We start from the raw sequence: 17,781 nt of genomic DNA on the forward strand, positions 1-17,781 counted from the left end.
GTTTTAGTTAGGTCTCAGAGACACTCTTGGGAATTTAGTAGAACTGGATAGCTGCCTGCCATTGAAGAAAGCTGAAGTAATCTGCATGACTTTAGCTTAGATGATTTTTGTGGTAGAATATTGCATTCAGAGGCTGTGCACTTGGCTATTACAGAGGTGTTGTTTGCACCACAGTAGCATTTAAAGCAGGGCTCTGGTGAGGATCTCTACAGTCTTCCTGTACTTGGTGACATAGAAACGTTTCGTGCCTCAAGGTTTATGATTTCATTTCAGATTGGATAAGAGTGAAAAGCAGCAACATAGTGCAATTATTGATGTAGTTGATGTTACTCATGCAACTGTTGTCTTATCTCTGCAGATACCATTAGTGCTCTCCCACAGTCTGGGGGATGATGAAAGACTTGTTTCTTCATTCTTTCACAGTAGTCTGGTTACCCTGCTGCATGGAAGTTGATTTAAAGAGAGTCAGCTAAGGCTTCACCTGGGACATGAATCACTTCTGTCTCAAACCTCTGGCACTAAAGATGTGTCTGAGCTAACTCCTTGCCAGTCCTTGGCTGCTGGAGTTGTCAGAAAGGGCAGCTAGGGCATTTCAGAGAAGCCACTTTAAGTTACAGTAAAGAATTAAACTTGCATTTGGAAAAACCTGTGGAAAAATAATCTAAAATCCTTTTCTTGTCTCTTCCTGGGATTCCTTCTTCAAATGTAACTCACCTGGCTACTCCTAAGGATACAATCTGCACCACTGTTTTTTTCTTTTTTTCCTGGCATTTTCAATTATGATGACAAAAATACTGTAAAAAATGGATTTGATAATGGCAAATAAGCAAAACTGGCATTAGAGGTCCAGAAGTATCTATCTATTGTATTTCTACATTGATCTCTACAGGACTGAAAATAATAATAATAATAATAATAATAATAATAATAATAATAATAAATTATTGTTATGAAAAACCTAATTCTTCTCCCCTTCCTTTCTTAACACTAGATCTGGATCCCTTTCCACCTGAGGAACGTTATGAGGTTAAAGTGCGAGAAGGTGTTGGAGCAGTGCTTCTTTGTGACCCTCCTTACCACTACCCAGGTAATTCAGCTAAAAGTGCTTCATGTTCAATGTCTTAAGAGTAAAAGGCAAATTAATATTTAGTTTTCCAAGTTTCCTTTAAAATTATTTAAACAGTAACTTTTATGCACCTTGAGAATCAAACATTTAGGTTAGATTTCCATTTCAAATATGTTTGTTGTTGACCGTATATAAAGGGTATTGTTGAATTCGCAAATAGGTTTTGATATAAATAAAATTACTCAGGCTAATCTGGATAATGGAGGGGAGGCTTGGCCTACCAATCAGAAGACCTGAGTACATATCAGTGTGTCACTGTGTCATCACAGACTTTCTGCTGGTCTTGGACAGGGCCCAGCTTCATTCTGCCTAATGAAGTCTCCTCAGCTGATACAATCATGGCTCCTGTTAAAATCATGTAACAGCAGTAGGCACCCCAAGAGGGTCAGAGATGAGGCAATTTATGCTCTGGAAATTCCTTTTTCTCATCATTAGCAACTGAAGAGCTCTGCAGGGATTATGCCCATAATCTTAAGTATCTGCAGTTCCATCATAAGGGCTGAATTTGGCTGTTAGCATCGCTTCTTCCTTGTAAAATGGTATAATGATTTAGTTTTCACACTCTGTTTAAGTGTTGCAAGAGAATGAAGAACTAAGATATATTGCTAGTTAAAATACTCTAATTTATCTAAACCACAAGGCTGGTGAGGACTTTCCAGCTTCTGAATTGCATGAGGTCAAGACCCAGCTGCCTGTCTCCTCCCATCCCACTCCAGCTCCTGTGGGGTGGTAGTGCCCACCCAAGGGGAGCTATATGCACTGCAGCTGGGTCCCTGGTAATCTGCACTCATGGCAGCAGTACCCTGATGTTCAGTGTAGAAAGGTACAAGCTGGCTACTGAGGTATGTATAAATCTCTCTCACATAGCTGCCTCTCCAAAAGAAAGATCTATAAACTAGAAATCAGAGTCAAGTAGTTCATATGCAGACAGTATTCTGTGATTTGAGTAGCTGATCATGCTGGTTTTTAATATTGACTAGAAAATGCTTTCCTCCAGATGATCTCAGTTATCGCTGGCTTCTAAATGAGTTCCCGGTGTTCATTGCTTTGGACAAGAGACGATTTGTGTCACAGACAAATGGCAATCTCTACATTGCAAATGTGGAAGCATCAGATAAGGGCAATTATTCGTGTTTTGTGTCCAGCCCTTCAATAACAAAGAGTGTATTCAGTAAATTTATTCCACTTATTCCACAATCAGATCGTAAGTATTTATTGGAAATGCTATGTGCATGCAGTGCTTTAACTGTTTCTATAATTTTGCTAATTCATAATTACTTTAATCTCTGTAAGGAGAATTATATGACCAGTTATAATAGCTACTGCACAATGTTACTTGGTCCTGATCATTGCCATCCGCAATGAACACTCTGTGAAGGAAATCTCCATGGATTCATTCACAAATTTCCTCTTAAATCAAGAACAGCTCTTATCCGCTTTCCCTCTTCTCATCTCTTTTATGTGATAAGCCCCTGTACTCATCCCAAAATCTTTAATATCTTTTCTAGTCTTCACACTAGTTCAAAGGGGTATGACTGTAAAGCAGAAACTTCATGTAAAAGTTGGTTAAAAGCTTCAGGAATTACTCATTTTTCCCAGGAAATCCCCCATGAAAATGGAAAATCCTTTTCCCCTGCTGAAATTTCCTATCCAACGGTGACCTAAGGGCTTTGTGTCTCATGGTTAATTCCCTAAGACACTTGTGTGGCTTTGTATTACTAGATTATTTGCCACCATTTCTTCATGAGAACTGCATGTTTTCCAAATAGTAACCAAGTTCCCTGTTGACTTCAGTCTGTCACTAGTCTCATAAAATGATCATCAGTATTGCAGTGACCCTTTTATCTGTTAAATTTCCCATATTACAGTGAAGAACTGTGATTGAATTTGAGTAATTATAAATTAGTGATCTTTATCCAAATTTTCCATGGGCGATATTCACACTGCAATCTTCATCTAGAACTGCAAGAAGAGTTATACAGGGACCACTAGTAGGTAGATTTGATTACATTTGCATACCCGTGCCCTCATTAAGCTGTAGATTTGCATGCTCTAGCTCCTTCATACCCTAACTAAGATAAAATTGAGCTTAAATTCAAAGTAATTCAGAATATTCCATCCATTCCACGAAGAATCTGTGGAAAATAGAGACTCGGGTTTTGTCTGCCCACACAGACAGTACATCCATTATTGCACTTCTAAAAATTCCGTAAAAAATGTTAGGCATTGTCATCCAGAGAAAAATAACTAGTAAAACTAAGTAAAACAATTATACCTTACTAGTAAAACAATTTGCTGAGTAAATTATGCCTTACTAGTAAAAGTTCAGTGCTTAGTCAGACTTTGTGGATGGCCAGGCTGTTTATTCACTGTAGAGAAGAATTTTGTCTGGAATTTTAAGAACAGTTTTTTTGAACTGTGGAAATCTTACTAGCTGTGTAACTTTCTGCTGTACCTTTTCTGAGAATCTCTTTTTTTGTGTTAGGAGCAAAAGTATATCCTGCTGATATCAAGGTGAAGTTCAAGGACACGTATGCTCTCCTGGGGCAAAACGTGACACTGGAGTGTTTTGCTCTTGGAAAGTAAGTGTATTTTAAAGTTATTGTAGAGCACTGTTTGCTTTCATATTTCAGGGACTGAAAATACATGTTTGATGACCAAATGCTCTTCTTGTAGTCTGCAATTTAACAGCCAGTTCTTGCTGATTTGTACTTTACTATACCTTTTCAAGTCCGGTTCCTGAACTGAGATGGAGGAAATACCAGGAACCCATGCCAGCCACTGCTGAGATAAGCATGTCTGGTGCAGTTCTTAAGATCTTCAATATTCAGTACGAAGATGAAGGACTTTATGAGTGTGAAGCTGAAAACTATAAAGGAAAAGATAAACATCAAGCAAGAGTTTATGTACAAGGTAGGAGACAATTTAGTTCTTGATGATCTATGTTGCTTTTACTTATGTTGGAAATACCTATCTTTTCACACTTGATGTCAGTGTTGATTCATACCATCATCCTCACACGCTGGTGTTCAAGTTAATAGAGCAAAATCAAAACTCACGCATTAAATGCCAGTCATAACATTTGTGTGATAATTGAATGACTACTCAGTTTGTCTGGTTATAACAGCCAGTATATACACCTTGACAGTTATGTGTGTTAGTTTTAATGTAATTATGCATAATGGAAATTATATCAATTTAGAGTACATGAAGTGAAAAAACTTCCTGGAAGAAAAAGAGACCATTGGGTTTGTTATGCTTTATGGTTTTCTCATTTTGTTTGTGGTTTCTGCCTTAGCTCTGTCTCTTATCAGCTACACTCAGTTCTTCATTCCTCTACCCTCTGTCACTTCCCTTTATGCATTTGGTTATATTAGGTAATAAAAACATAGTATCTTACTGCTAAGTGGAATCATCCCAACTTGACTCATTGACTGAGACTTGTGCCACAAAACTGTGGCACGAAAAGGTCACACATAACATCTGAATCACTTTCAGAAGATTTCTGTCTCTTTTCATTGACTGTACAGAACATCATCTGAGTTAAGATCCTCAGTTAGTGCTAGAACTTCAATGGGATGCATTCAACATTAGTGTGGGATGGTTGTTACTGCTTAAAATAAGTAGAGCTAATAAATAGGTTTGTTTGCTTAGCAAAAGCAAAAATGCTGGACTGTTTTCAATATTAATTTTTTTAAATATCCTCTCTCGACCAAGAGAATAATTTCTTGGAGATCCTTTTAGTACATACATAGTTGTGCACAATTTCATGTCATTTAACTATCATTTTTATGATGTTCGTGAGTAATTTCCACATTGTATAATCTACAGATCAATATAAGCAATCTCTTATGTCTTTGGTCATTTGGGAACCATTATTTCAATTCCATATTTTCTTCTCATAGAAAGTAGTTTGAAGTTTTTTTGAATCTATGTCATAAGATAGAAACGTCTTCATTCTTTGTTGTGCTGGTGCATTGCTGAGTTATCATCATTACTTTGTGTTTCCCATTTAAGCATCATGGGAAAAGCAGTGGAATTAATACAACATAATGCTCATTAAATATGTATGTGCTATATTAACAATGCATTATGTATTTTATTCCTCAGCTGCTCCCGAGTGGGTAGAACATATCAATGACACAGAGAAGGATATAGGCAGTGACCTGTACTGGCCTTGTGTAGCTACAGGCAAGCCTATTCCAACAATTAGGTGGTTGAAGAATGGTGCCTCGGTAAGTATATTAGCATAGATGATGCTGGACTGATTGCTTAGCTGATAGAAATGATTTTTTGAACCATGCATTATTAAAAGATTAAAAAAAATTATTATAATGATACAAATATTTGCTGATTACACTTGTATTAGGCATTAAAATCTATTTTTTAAAGTTTTATCTCAATCTTCTCTTATTTCTTCGGGCTATTTAGTGTTCAGCTTTGAATTATGAACTTATCTTTTCACCATATGTTTGAGAGGTGGATATCTCTTTTTCTTCAGGCCTGTTGTTTAAATAAATGCTCATTTGTCTGGATAAAAAAAATGTCTGTCATCTACTCTTTAAAATTAATCCTTTTTGCCGCATTAGACATGAGTGTGTCTTTGAAAATATAAGAAAAATGGGGTCAGTGGAGATATGAGAAGAAAGAGTATTTTTAAATTTTCAGTGGTGTTTCTTTATCCTGTATTTTTTCACATTTTTTCTAGACACAGAATGTTGCAAATGTTTAGCTGATGTGAAGTTTAAAGGAGTACTGTTAAATAATTTAATTGTTACATTGGATTGTATAAATTAAGTGGATTTTCTGTCACAGGAACACAGAATTATTTGGGTTGGAAGGGTCCTTAAATATCATCTAGTTCCAACCCCTCTGCCATGGGTGGGGTCGCCTTTCACTAGACCAGATTGCTCAGAGCTCGATCCAGCCTGGCCTTGAACAGTTGCAGGGCTGGGACATGCGCAGTTTCTCTGGGCAAAATTTGTCCAGACATTTCAACAATGTATTTAAAGTCTATTGCTTATACTGTATGAAAAGCCATTAAAAAACTAAGAGATTATAAGAGGGCACAATGTAGTGCTGCGTCTGTTGAGCTATGGTGACTCTGATCTTGGCAAGCAAACAAAAAAAGACAAAAACAGCTTGTTTTTTGATTACCTTAAGAAAAATGTGTGAGGTTGGAGGGAGAACAGGGATATCACCATCTGCCATATGGAGATGGCTTAAACCTGGAAAAGCAATGCTGTTGTCTAGCTTCAGTAGTTATTGCAAACAAATAATTTAACAAGCAAGTTCCTTGATGGTACTTGGCTTTCACTGACAAAATCTGCATACTTGATTGCAGAAAGCGGTGTATAATTCTCCAATAGTACACTGGAAGATTATGCTGTGTGTTAATGTGATGTTAAGATGATTTCCAAATGCAAGATAGCAAAAATATGCTAATTGCCTTGAAAATACAGCTTGTTTCTAAATCAGATAATTTTTAATCAGGTATTTCGCTTAGCACAAAACAAAGATTCTTGTTTTACATAAAATGTTTCCTTTTTACATGAAATATCTTTCCTTTAATATGTTCTTTTTTCAGGTAAATAGTATTCTTTTAATCTTTCATTGCTCCATGCACTCCAATATACTTAGATACAAGAGTTAAACCTTTTCAAATTGATTTTCACAAGAAAACGATTTATTAACGTGATCTTTCAAGAACCGATTGACATCTATTTGTAATTTACAAAATACCCCACCTCACTTTGTGCATTTTTATACACAGTTTTTAAAAATAGATTAAGTATCTTATTTTGATTTATAATTTTTTTTTATATTAAAGTATATAGAAAATAGTTTATACTATCTCCCAGGGAAATCTTCTGAAAAACTCCTACCTTATTGGGGCTTGCTTTGACTTTTTATTGTTGTAAAACAATGTACATACAATAAAAAGTAGTGAACAGTGAGCATGGCATAACAAAGCTTATATGCATAAAATTAATTCAATTCCTTGTTTCTCACTTCTGAATCAGTAGTGTTTGCATTGATATGATAACAGGGGACTGAAGAGTAAATTTATCTGCTGCCACTCATCTAGGACTTTTCCAGGAAAGTATTGAACAGTACCGAGTCTTCTTTTAAAAAAGAAGGTGAACCCCATGTCACTGAAAAAAAAAAAAAAAAGAATGTGGATGAGTGTGAATTCTTCAGCATATGTAGTCTGTATTAATGTCTTATTGTTTTATTGATTCTGTGTTTCAGTTCCGGAAAGGTGAACTAAGAATGCAAAGTCTGACCTTTGACGATGCCGGCATGTACCAGTGTATAGCAGAAAACGTGCATGGAATTATTTATGCAAATGCTGAACTGAAGATTGTGGGTCAGTGGGAGTATTTCTCTATTTGCTATTTCAGAGTTGTGTAATATAGCAGTCATATTTGCAAGTATTTTTTGGTAACAGATTCCTGTGAGGATAAAGCTAAGAACCCTCACTCAGTCTAGGTGAGGTTTATTTGAGCTCTCTACCTGGATTTTGACAACAACTTCAGGATAAAGTTACTAACTTATGAGGCATGTTTGCTGTATTATTTCTGATGTTTGTCTACTGCTGTTACCCCTCAGAGAAACTGATAGTGCGGAAATCATATGCAGCATGTAGAATTGCTGCCTACACTTTCAAGCTTGCATAACTGGTTGAGAAGCATTTTATTTTTTACTCACCTATGCTCACTGTTCTGTGGGGTAAAACCTGCTGTTTCAGAAACCGTATTGTCAGTCACTTGGCCTTTGAAGCTCTTCCTCTTCACTCTCCGTTTGCTTTTGCCTTCTACAACCCATTAAAGCCAAGCCACAATGTTTGCGTGCAATAGAGCTGTGCCATTTAATGGCTGGATGTTGTTATTAATCCATTGTTCTCCTAAGGAGCATCAATTTAACTTTCAGATCCGGAGTGATCAGCCTTAAAGCAATTTCTGATGTTTTTGCTGATGTCATTAGAGCAGGTGCACTGGCTGTATGACAGGGTTTTCCTAGATTTCCCTGCAGTACTTACTCTGGGTTCTTTTCCATCTCACACTTGCTTTCAGACTTTCCCAAGACCTGAAATATTATTGGTTTTCCCAATCCATTGCAGAACAATACCTCATCCTACGCTGTTCTTCCATTACTATGTACTCACTACCAGCCTGGATTACACACAATGAGCACCTTTTGCATTTGCTTTCAAAATTTGGTGTTGGTAAGATGTGGATGTTTGTCAGAGTTTTGCTCTGTACTTCTGTAATTAACTAATAACCTTATTTCTTCAGGCTGTGCACACACTTGCTGGCACAATTAACAATGTTATACCAGGATGCAAAATAGTTAAATGATTTTTTTCTTTTATTTGGTTTTAGATAGAGAGAAAATCAGTAAGCAAAGATCTGACCTCAAAAACATAAGCAAGGTGCTTGCTACAATCATGTGTCATTACTCTTGTACATCTGAGAGTGCACCTAGGGCCAGCTGGCCAAACAAAAAACTACAAAGAAGGGCACAACCTTAGAGTTCCTGGAGAGGGTTAAAATCACTGAAAAGTGTGATCGAGTGAGGAACTTGTTACAAAGATTCATCTTCAGGAATCTGAATTTTATTAGGACTGATCAAAAGGCCTTTTGAAAGGGAAGAACTTCTTATTGATTTCAGTGGACTTTGATCTTGTTAGATTAAGCTTAGATGGAAGTTTCAGAAAGAAACCTCTAATGTAACGCAGCACAGAACTACATAATTATTTTTCCTGTTTCTTTTAGGTCACCATCTACTTCCCACCACATCTCTGTATCCTTAATATTTTTCTCACTGGTCTAAATAATGGACATTTGTAAAAAATTCAGTAGTTCTGTCATTTATTGCATGTTGCAAACAAATTTTCTTTTGCAGTAAATCACTAACAGCAATACTTGTGTTAATTTTTGCTTTCAGCTTCACCTCCTACTTTTGAACTGAACCCTATGAAGAAGAAAATCCTAGCAGCTAAAGGGGGGCGTGTAATCATTGAATGCAAGCCTAAAGCTGCTCCTAAGCCAAAATTCTCCTGGAGCAAAGGAACAGAATTGCTTGTAAATGGGAGCCGGTTAGTATTGGCTGTTAGTGAACACTTCGAGCCTTAAAAAAATTGCCATATATTTCTATCTATTTCTCCCTTTTCAAGAATTCAGGGACAGGAAAATATGTAATTTCAGGAAAATAATACGCTGAAATATTGCTGACAGTGTGGATCTAAATAGCTAGTAGGGTATCCAACTTTAACCAGTCTCTTTGGTGCTGGTTACATTTAAGAATTTAATTGTATCATAAAACTCTAAGAAAAATATTTGAATGAGTACAAATGCATAGAAGTATGTGCTCTTGCTCCAGCAACGAGACATCTAATCCTGCCACAGTCTCTTTAAATATCTTTTTCTATAAGGGTGTTTATAAATCCAGTAGTGAGTGTGAGTTTTCAAAAGATGTTTGTAGTTTGTTCTTTCGCTTACTACAGTTCTAGAGTAAACATTGGTTTCAAATATAAACCCTAGTTGCTTTTGATATGTTTTTTGCACTTTCCATAGCATACGTATCTGGGACGATGGGAGTCTGGAAATTATCAATGTAACAAAGCTGGATGAAGGTCGCTACACCTGTTTTGCGGAAAATAACCGAGGAAAAGCTAATAGCACTGGTGTTCTAGAAATGACAGGTAAGTCTCTGAATTGTATTAGTTTCTTTTGGCTATATTCCCTCAATTCAAAATCACTAATGTTTTGCTCCAGCATTGCAAGCTGCTCCATATTTTTTCTTTCTATTTTAATTCCTCATTAAGAACGAACTGATGCTTTTAAAGCATGTTGCTCAGAAGAAACTGGGTTTATTTGCAACAGTCCTATCACTGTATCTCAATTTTCAGGGTTGATTTATCCATAAGAGATTATTAAATCAGATACATTAAGTTGACATATTTTAATGCATTCCTTCAATTTGGTAGCTTAGCACTCACACTATGGTGAGATTCTGGAGCCTCAACTGAGAGCAAGGGCACTTCTACTGACCTTTCTTTTTCTTCTTTTTTTTTCTTTTTTTTTTTTTCTGTTTTTTTTTGGTACTGCAAGCAGATTTGAGAGAGGAGTATGCATGTTCAAGGGAATTTGCATAAAATTTGTGAGATAAGGGCATATAGCCTTATGACTGTGCTACTAAATTCTCTTCCTTTATGAGTATTAGTATTTATTGATTGAGTACTGATATCCTTAATTATGTATTTTAAATCCGATGTCAAATAGTTAAATAACTCTAGACTACAGATGGGAAAGACAACATTCTGTAACAACTATGTCTATCAAGTACCACTGATCATAGGAGAGTAATTTATCAGATACATTTTTATCTCTGTTCCAGAAGTTATGTTGGATGTGTCAGCTCAATACCACGATAGTGATGTACTAATGTGAGAATTAATCTGTAGTACCAGATCATATGAAAACAATTTTCTGGATTATATATACCAAATGAGTTGTAAAATTTTACTTTATGTTTTCAGTTACTTTTTATCATCTTCTGCTGTTACATATGTCTTAATATTACTCTCAGGCATTTAAGTATTTTGAAAGTTTTTGTAACTAAATATATCCAGACCCTTCATAGTTATATCATACCTTCTAAAATCAGGAAGAACATTTGCAAACTAAATTCACACAGTGGAACACTTAAACTATATGTTTGTAAACCTTATAAAGTAGTATAAAGAAATTTTAAATTTTGAAGAATTCTGCTCTGATTCATCTAAAAATGAACATCAAGATAATAAGACGTCATAGCAGAAACAGAAGGGTCAGATGGCATATTTCAAAACTCTTTTCACATTGTGGACAAAGTGGACAATGATGAAGGTTGATGAAGAATGCTTTAAAACTGGCATTCCCAAGCACATTACATGGCCCATAAAATGTCTCGGACATGGTGCATGACTACAGGAAATTAAAAAGTTAAATCTGAAACTGACAGGCACTGCAAAGTCTGATGGTTTTTCCCAGATGTTGCTTGTTCCCTGCCACTGATCCACTGTTTCAGCAACATTTTAGACTAGTAGAATATTTATGTATACATTTAGAAAATCAGTGATGATAGAACCAAATGCTGAGCATACAGGCACCACCACACTGGAATGGAGCAAGTATCCTAAGAGTGTGTCCACAGCTAAGACTTTGGAGATCGAATGTTAACTGGTTGCTCCAACGCACTATGAGATGCTCCGTATTGCAAAAGCCAGTAGTTGTGCCATCCTCAGAGTCTCAGGCATTTTAGGTGTAGAAGGTTTTCTTTGTTCTCTTTAGTTTGGTCCTTTGAAGTGTAACTGTATGAATAACATGCAAATTGGAGTTTGAAGGCATAGTTTAATGTATAATCAAACAGTTATGGAGCTAAGCTTACATTTGAATAAACATTTATTTATTGGAATTTTCCATGTTTGCTATTAACTTCACAGAAGCTACAAGGATTACTTTAGCTCCGTTGAATGTTGATGTCACCGTTGGAGAGAATGCTACCATGCAATGCATTGCGTCCCATGATCCCACATTAGACCTGACATTTATTTGGTCTCTAAATGGCTTTGTAATAGATTTTGAGAAAGAACACGAACATTATGAAAGGAATTTTATGGTAAGATACTACAGATCCTTATTTAATATGGGAAAACCTAGTTTTCTTTGTTGTGAATAGCTCTCTTTTCTGGTATACTTCTGTTGTGTTGGTTCAGGTCCAGAAAGATGCAGTAGGCCGAGAACATAAAATAGAATTACAATTTAGACACCTTACAGACACACATAGACACTGGCAGGTAGATACCTGAAATCAGGGATCTAAATTGACGTAAGTATTTTGGTACCTTGGTTAAATCCCACTCTGGTTATTAGTAAAAATAGCTGGTAAATAGGTAGCCTTGTAGTAAACAGGGTGCAAATTATCTCAAAAAAAGTGTGCATATGCGTTCATTTTTACTTACCCGTGTTTTTCTCATCAGCATTTCTGGAATTTGGCACAAGACTGGGCCAGATGGTGGATAGGAGTCAAACAGTCTGTAAACACTGAGCAAGAGTTTGTGTAAAGGCTAAAAAAGTTAATACAAAGACACTAATTTTGACACATAGAAAGAGGAATCATAGTTCTTCTGTATTTGCATCTATGGCTATATTTTTAGAGTCTTCTATCAGGCTTATTCAAAATTAATATCTCTATTAGAAGTCCTTTCTTATCTGATCACATGCTGATTTACCTAATATTCAACAACCTCAGTGTTTGCCTATGTGTGTAAATATTCTGTCGTTCTTCATTTAAATTATACAAAAATCCTTAAATTTATATACCTTTTTATTTTGTGCTTCGAAGAGGAACTGTGGATATATAGAGAAAAGGTTGCTAATGATACCTGTAGTATCTGGAAACACCAGTGTGCTGGTTTAAGAGTCAACCAGCAGGGGAAATGAACTCAACTCAAAGGAGAGACCACAAGTCAGAATAACAATTTATTAAAACAACACAGCAAGCACAATCACACAAACAAACAATTGGTCCTAACCCACAAAACCCACATGTACAACCCGGTACCCTGGGGCATGAACAAAGTGGTGTTCCCTGGGCCCCGCTTGAGTCCAAAGTAAAGGGAGAGGGGAAAAACCTGCTGGTGGGAGAGCTGTTGCAGTCTGGTCAGAAGCGGTGATTGCAGTCCAGCTGAGGTTGAGAGCGATGAACTGCAGTCTTCCTCTGGATCCCACGAGTGGTTGCAAAAGTTCTGAAACTCCAGGTTTATATATTCTCCAGTTCAGGCAGGAATGGTCAATCCTTCCCTCAGAGCGGGGACTTCCATAAAGGGTGTGAGGACAAGAGCAGCCTCCTATCTCACAGGCCTCTTAACACCTAGTTTATAGCCTGAGGAGTCAGGCTCTATGGGCAGAGGGTGTGAATAGTCCATTGACAACAGTTTCTGGGAAATGGCATGGAAGGCTTATAGAATACACAGTTTTGGGTTATACCCATACCATGATGAACTGATCTCAGCTGTCCTAACTAGGACAACCAGGGATTGTGCTTAGTTTCAGCTCCATGTTCAAAATTATGTACCGTGTAACAGTGCCTCCTGCAGTCCTCCTCCTAGGCTGGCAATATTATCTGATTTTACATGGACCAAGAGATTCTTTTTTTCTCTTTCAGTATCTGTTTATCTCCATGTGAAAAGATGTTTCAAGCATAACTATTTTAGTCTGATTTGGAACAAACCAACCCTTTGAGGAGTCAGAGTTGCCTCAACCTGCTCATTTGCTGAGTTGTAGAACATCCCTAAGAAGTCACGTTGCTCTCTTTCAGTAAGAGAACAAGCCCTTGTTCAACAATCCAGTAGAAGTATGCTAAAATCATCTTAAAACATTTAAACTCAATGACATAAACCAGTTTCTGCAATAAATCTCCTGAAAGTCTATGTCCAGACTCAGCAGCAGGGCAGTAAGCAGTTTGCAGTCTATTTTGTATTACCTCGGGAATTTAAAAAAAGGGTAGATCTTCATCAGTACGCTGACATCTTTCAAAATATTTTCTTCATGTGGCTACTAAGCCACACTTTTGATATGTTTATATTTACACTTTGGTAGTAATCAATATATAGGAATACCATGAAAAAGCTTGAATCGCCTCTTAATGGCATTCGTTTGCCCTTCGGTAAAGGTTGGAATGAGTCAGAGTGTCAGTCAAAATAAGAACTTGAAGAGTAAAGCCCCAATAAATTTATTCCTTGTAAAAGAGCAAATAAAACCACTCTGTGTTAGATTTTATTTAGTTGATTTCTTTTAGCTACCTGACACAAGTCGTACAAAGAAATCGTGTTCCATAAAACAGAAACTCAGGCTGAAAGTGTTGATGAATCAGTGATATGGAAGGTAAAAATGCTTTTATCAGAGGAGTTTGTAATGCAAGAGAAAGGAATCTGAACTTTCTCCATCTGTGGGTCATGTGTTGAACAAAAATTTTTGTATCACTAATAGATACTTTTGGGTTTTCCTCTAAATAATGGAAATAAAAGGAAATTGGATTATTTTTTCTTTTAGGGTAAATTAATTCTGAAAGTTTATCCTGGTTTTAGAGCACTTTCTAGTAAATAACCTCAAGTGAACAAATGTGGAACCATGTAAGGGCTTCAAAAAGTGTGTGATTCTCTTAGAAAATTGATGATATATAATTCCGCCCTGTTTCATCTTCCAGAGAGCCAGTGGTCCTGGACTCCTGATCCCAAATTCTAATTAACTCCACAATATTTTAGACACTATTAAAGTGCTTGATTTCAAAACCAAATTAGCCTAACTTTACTAGACTACCTTGGTCTCTATAGACTTTTTATGGTCTGCAGAGAGAGAGAAAGAGGTGCTTCACTTCATGTGGGTGTTAAATCTTGTGCTGGAATATTTCCTTTTCCAAGAGATTAAAGGGATGGATTCAGAAGGAACTGAAGAGCAGCTAACTCTTAATTCACTTAGACAGTTGAAGTTTAGGTTAGGTCCAAACATCAGTTAATTTACTTTTCAGTGTGTAAAGTGTGTGTGTCCATCTTCCTGAAGGACATTTCTTGGTTTGTTGTGTTTCTTTTGCATTTGATCAATACTAAATTATTTTAACAGGGGCAGCTTCTTGTTTTGCATTCCTATACCTTACTTCTGGGCTTTCAAATGCAAAGCAAGTGCAGATAATCTCTATTCCTCTTTCACAGGCAGCTTAGTCTTTACTGGGGACAGTAGGATTGCATTTGAAGTCTGCATTTGTAGTTATTAGGTTATTCAGCGCTTAAGTAATAACAAATTTAGAATGTTTAACAAATTCAGCAAATCCAGTACAAATGTTTATATAGGATACAATTAAGAGGAGTATGAACTTTTTATATTTCTGTTTCATTCATTTATTGTATTCTTACATTAAAGGGTTTTCTCCTTCCTGTGCAAACAAAGGGATTTTCTTCTGCCCGTTTCCATCTCTAGCAGTTCTGAGCTGAAGTCGCTGGGTGGCAGGTTTGTTCAGGCTTTCCCAAATGCAGAGGGTGAGCTGTTCTGATTTGAGAGCAGCAGCACGAACTGCTGGGCTTGAAACAGTAAAGTCCCATGCTGCCATCCAGCCCTTCACAAACACAAAATAAAAAGATATTCCATCATGAATATTAAAATTACTGGGTATGTGAAGCCTGCACTCTGTGCTATAATTTCCTGTTGATGAAGGATCCTCATCTGTCTTCCTGAAAATATCACTATTAATTTATGTGACTGTGCAGATCAACATGCTGAAACTTGATAGTGTCACAGTATTTCAGTTCTCAAAATAATACTAATGTTGTCATCCCATACACATAATGAAATGCTAATGAAATTCATGTAAATCTCTGCACTGTTCTTTCTTTAAATGGAAGCTTTGGTATCTCCATCATGGCTGAAGGCAAAACTAATTTGCATTACGTTAGTACTAAAATTCATTTCTCAAAAGGACATTTGCCGGTGCTGTTTTTATTTCCTGTGACAGCAATATTTAAGATGGAAAAATATATATGAATTGGTTAGCTTCCAAAGAATTAAATGGAGTCTACAAAATCTTAGTATTAAATTGATTACTTTTGACTTTATTTATGATTGTTCCTCTGATTATTTAATTGACAAACTAAACGTTATCAATCCTTTCAAGTCTCAAAGAGATACAGCACTTCAAGTAGTCTGGAAAATGCCAACATTTGATCACTTTTTATAGATCTTCTTTTTGTCATGTGTTTTTAAAGATTGAAAAGATTACTTTTGTTATATATTAAAAAATGTAAATACTATCCAAATATGACTGTTCTTTTAAGTTTATTACAAAAAAACTCTTTCATATGAGAAGGTGTGTTACTGTTCTTTTTTTTACTTTTGAGTCCATTTGTATGGATAGTCAGGAAGAAGAACTTCATAATTTAACTGGTTCAAGTCAGAATCTTGTAAGTAGATTAGGAAAAGTCCAAATGTAGGCTGTAGTAGTCTTAGTCACATAATGACACACATACATTTTAAAATGTTTTGCATACCAGCAGTATTCCTATTTGCTACATTATTTACAAGTTGTCTTAAGCAAAATCAGTGAACCTGAAACCCTGATATTTTTGTCACCATTTTATTTTTAATAACTATACTTAAATAGCTTTACAAGTTAGGTTAGATATCAAGAAAAGGTTTTTCACCCAAAGGGTGGTTGAGCACTGGAACAGCCTCCCCAGTGAAGTGGTCACAGCACCAAGCCTGTCTGAGTTCAAGAAACGTTTGGACAATACTCTAAGGCACATGATGGGATTCTTGGGGCTGTTCTGTGCATGGTCAGGAGTTGGACTCAATGATCCCGATAGTGGGCAGTCAAAAACTAAGCGATTCCAGGTATGGGGTATAAACTGGAATACTTTATTGAGCACGAGAACACAATTTAAGGGCCTTGGAGGTTGGACGTGTTAATGAGGAGGACGAGCTATGTTAATTAGGGGATGGATCATGCTAACTAGAGGATTACACAGTTTTCTGCTACAGTTACACAAGTGATTAATATTTTCCTTTTTTAGGACCACATGGGGGGAAAAGGACTAAGGGGTTTCTTCATAGTTTGATAACATCATCACGAAGTCTTTCCATATCTTGCTGGAGGAGACAGGTCAATCAACATAGCTAAATATTAATAGGTCTTGTGATGGAGTGTCCTCAGAGCAAGGAGTTTCTCCCAGCTCCTGCTGTCCATGGCCTGCTACATAATCTCATCAGCTCCTTCTCTGCTGATATTATATTTTTGGGATCCTACACTGGATGGTTCCCTTCCAGCTCTGCATATTCTATGATTCTATGCTTGCAAGTAGCTTTCTTCTGTAAGAATTAAACAAAGACTAAAGGGTGATAGAAAGATACAGTAAGGCCAGATGATGAGTTTTGTCGTAGAGATATCTGACTTGTTACTTACTCATATTTTCTCATACGAAGGGGGCATTGTTCAAGTTGATGCTGACACATCTTGGTGTCATGACTGCTACAGAGCAGGAATTAAGACCTGATGAATCCACACTGACTCTGAAGTGTGCATTCTGACTTAGCAATGTGCTCTCCAGTGTTCAGGGACATGGCACAAAGGCAGACAGATAGGTTCAACATACAACTTGCAGGGCTCACAGCTCAGGCTCCATGCAGCTTAATCCAAGCTGTCTGTACATAACTAGCTCTGGTATCCCTCCAGCTATCATACAGTGAAGCTGGACTACGTATATACTTCATATTCTCAAAGGATTTTTTTTCCTTTGCAAATATTATTCCTCTTACTTTATGCCTCTCTAAAAGACAGAAAGCTTTGCAGTCTTACAGGATGACATTTGTAATATTCTGGATATATGTGGCCAGTTACTTTACATTAAAGTGAAACAGGCATGGAAGGGCCTGTTTCTTTAACTGATAAAGGTGTTTAATTCAAACACAAAAATCCACTACAGATTTCTCAAAAGAGGTGGGATGAATTCTAGATTGAAGACTATGTTTGCCAAAACATTATGTTCTCATAACTGGTGGTTTTGTAAAGCACAAAGAACAAGTTGAACTATAAAAAAAATCAGATTAGAGGAGTATGGGTTA

The 17,781-nt window shown here is 36.6% G+C and overlaps 1 protein-coding gene across 1 annotated transcript in view; it reads left to right on the forward strand.

Moving 5' to 3' along the window:
• The window catches only part of CNTN1 (contactin 1), a 241,077-nt gene that overhangs the window by 174,133 nt on the left and 49,163 nt on the right, over positions 1 to 17,781 (forward strand). Inside the window, exons 6-14 of the mRNA XM_017817884.1 lie at positions 992 to 1,087; positions 2,124 to 2,330; positions 3,612 to 3,708; positions 3,858 to 4,039; positions 5,237 to 5,361; positions 7,379 to 7,496; positions 9,077 to 9,227; positions 9,706 to 9,833; positions 11,616 to 11,791. Coding sequence (XP_017673373.1) covers positions 992 to 1,087; positions 2,124 to 2,330; positions 3,612 to 3,708; positions 3,858 to 4,039; positions 5,237 to 5,361; positions 7,379 to 7,496; positions 9,077 to 9,227; positions 9,706 to 9,833; positions 11,616 to 11,791 — 1,280 coding nt within the window. The remainder of the gene's footprint in view (positions 1 to 991; positions 1,088 to 2,123; positions 2,331 to 3,611; positions 3,709 to 3,857; positions 4,040 to 5,236; positions 5,362 to 7,378; positions 7,497 to 9,076; positions 9,228 to 9,705; positions 9,834 to 11,615; positions 11,792 to 17,781) is intronic.

The sequence above is a fragment of the Lepidothrix coronata genome, unplaced genomic scaffold, assembly GCF_001604755.1.
Source record: "Lepidothrix coronata isolate B3197 unplaced genomic scaffold, Lepidothrix_coronata-1.0 Scaffold63, whole genome shotgun sequence".
Lineage (NCBI taxonomy): Eukaryota > Metazoa > Chordata > Aves > Passeriformes > Pipridae > Lepidothrix > Lepidothrix coronata.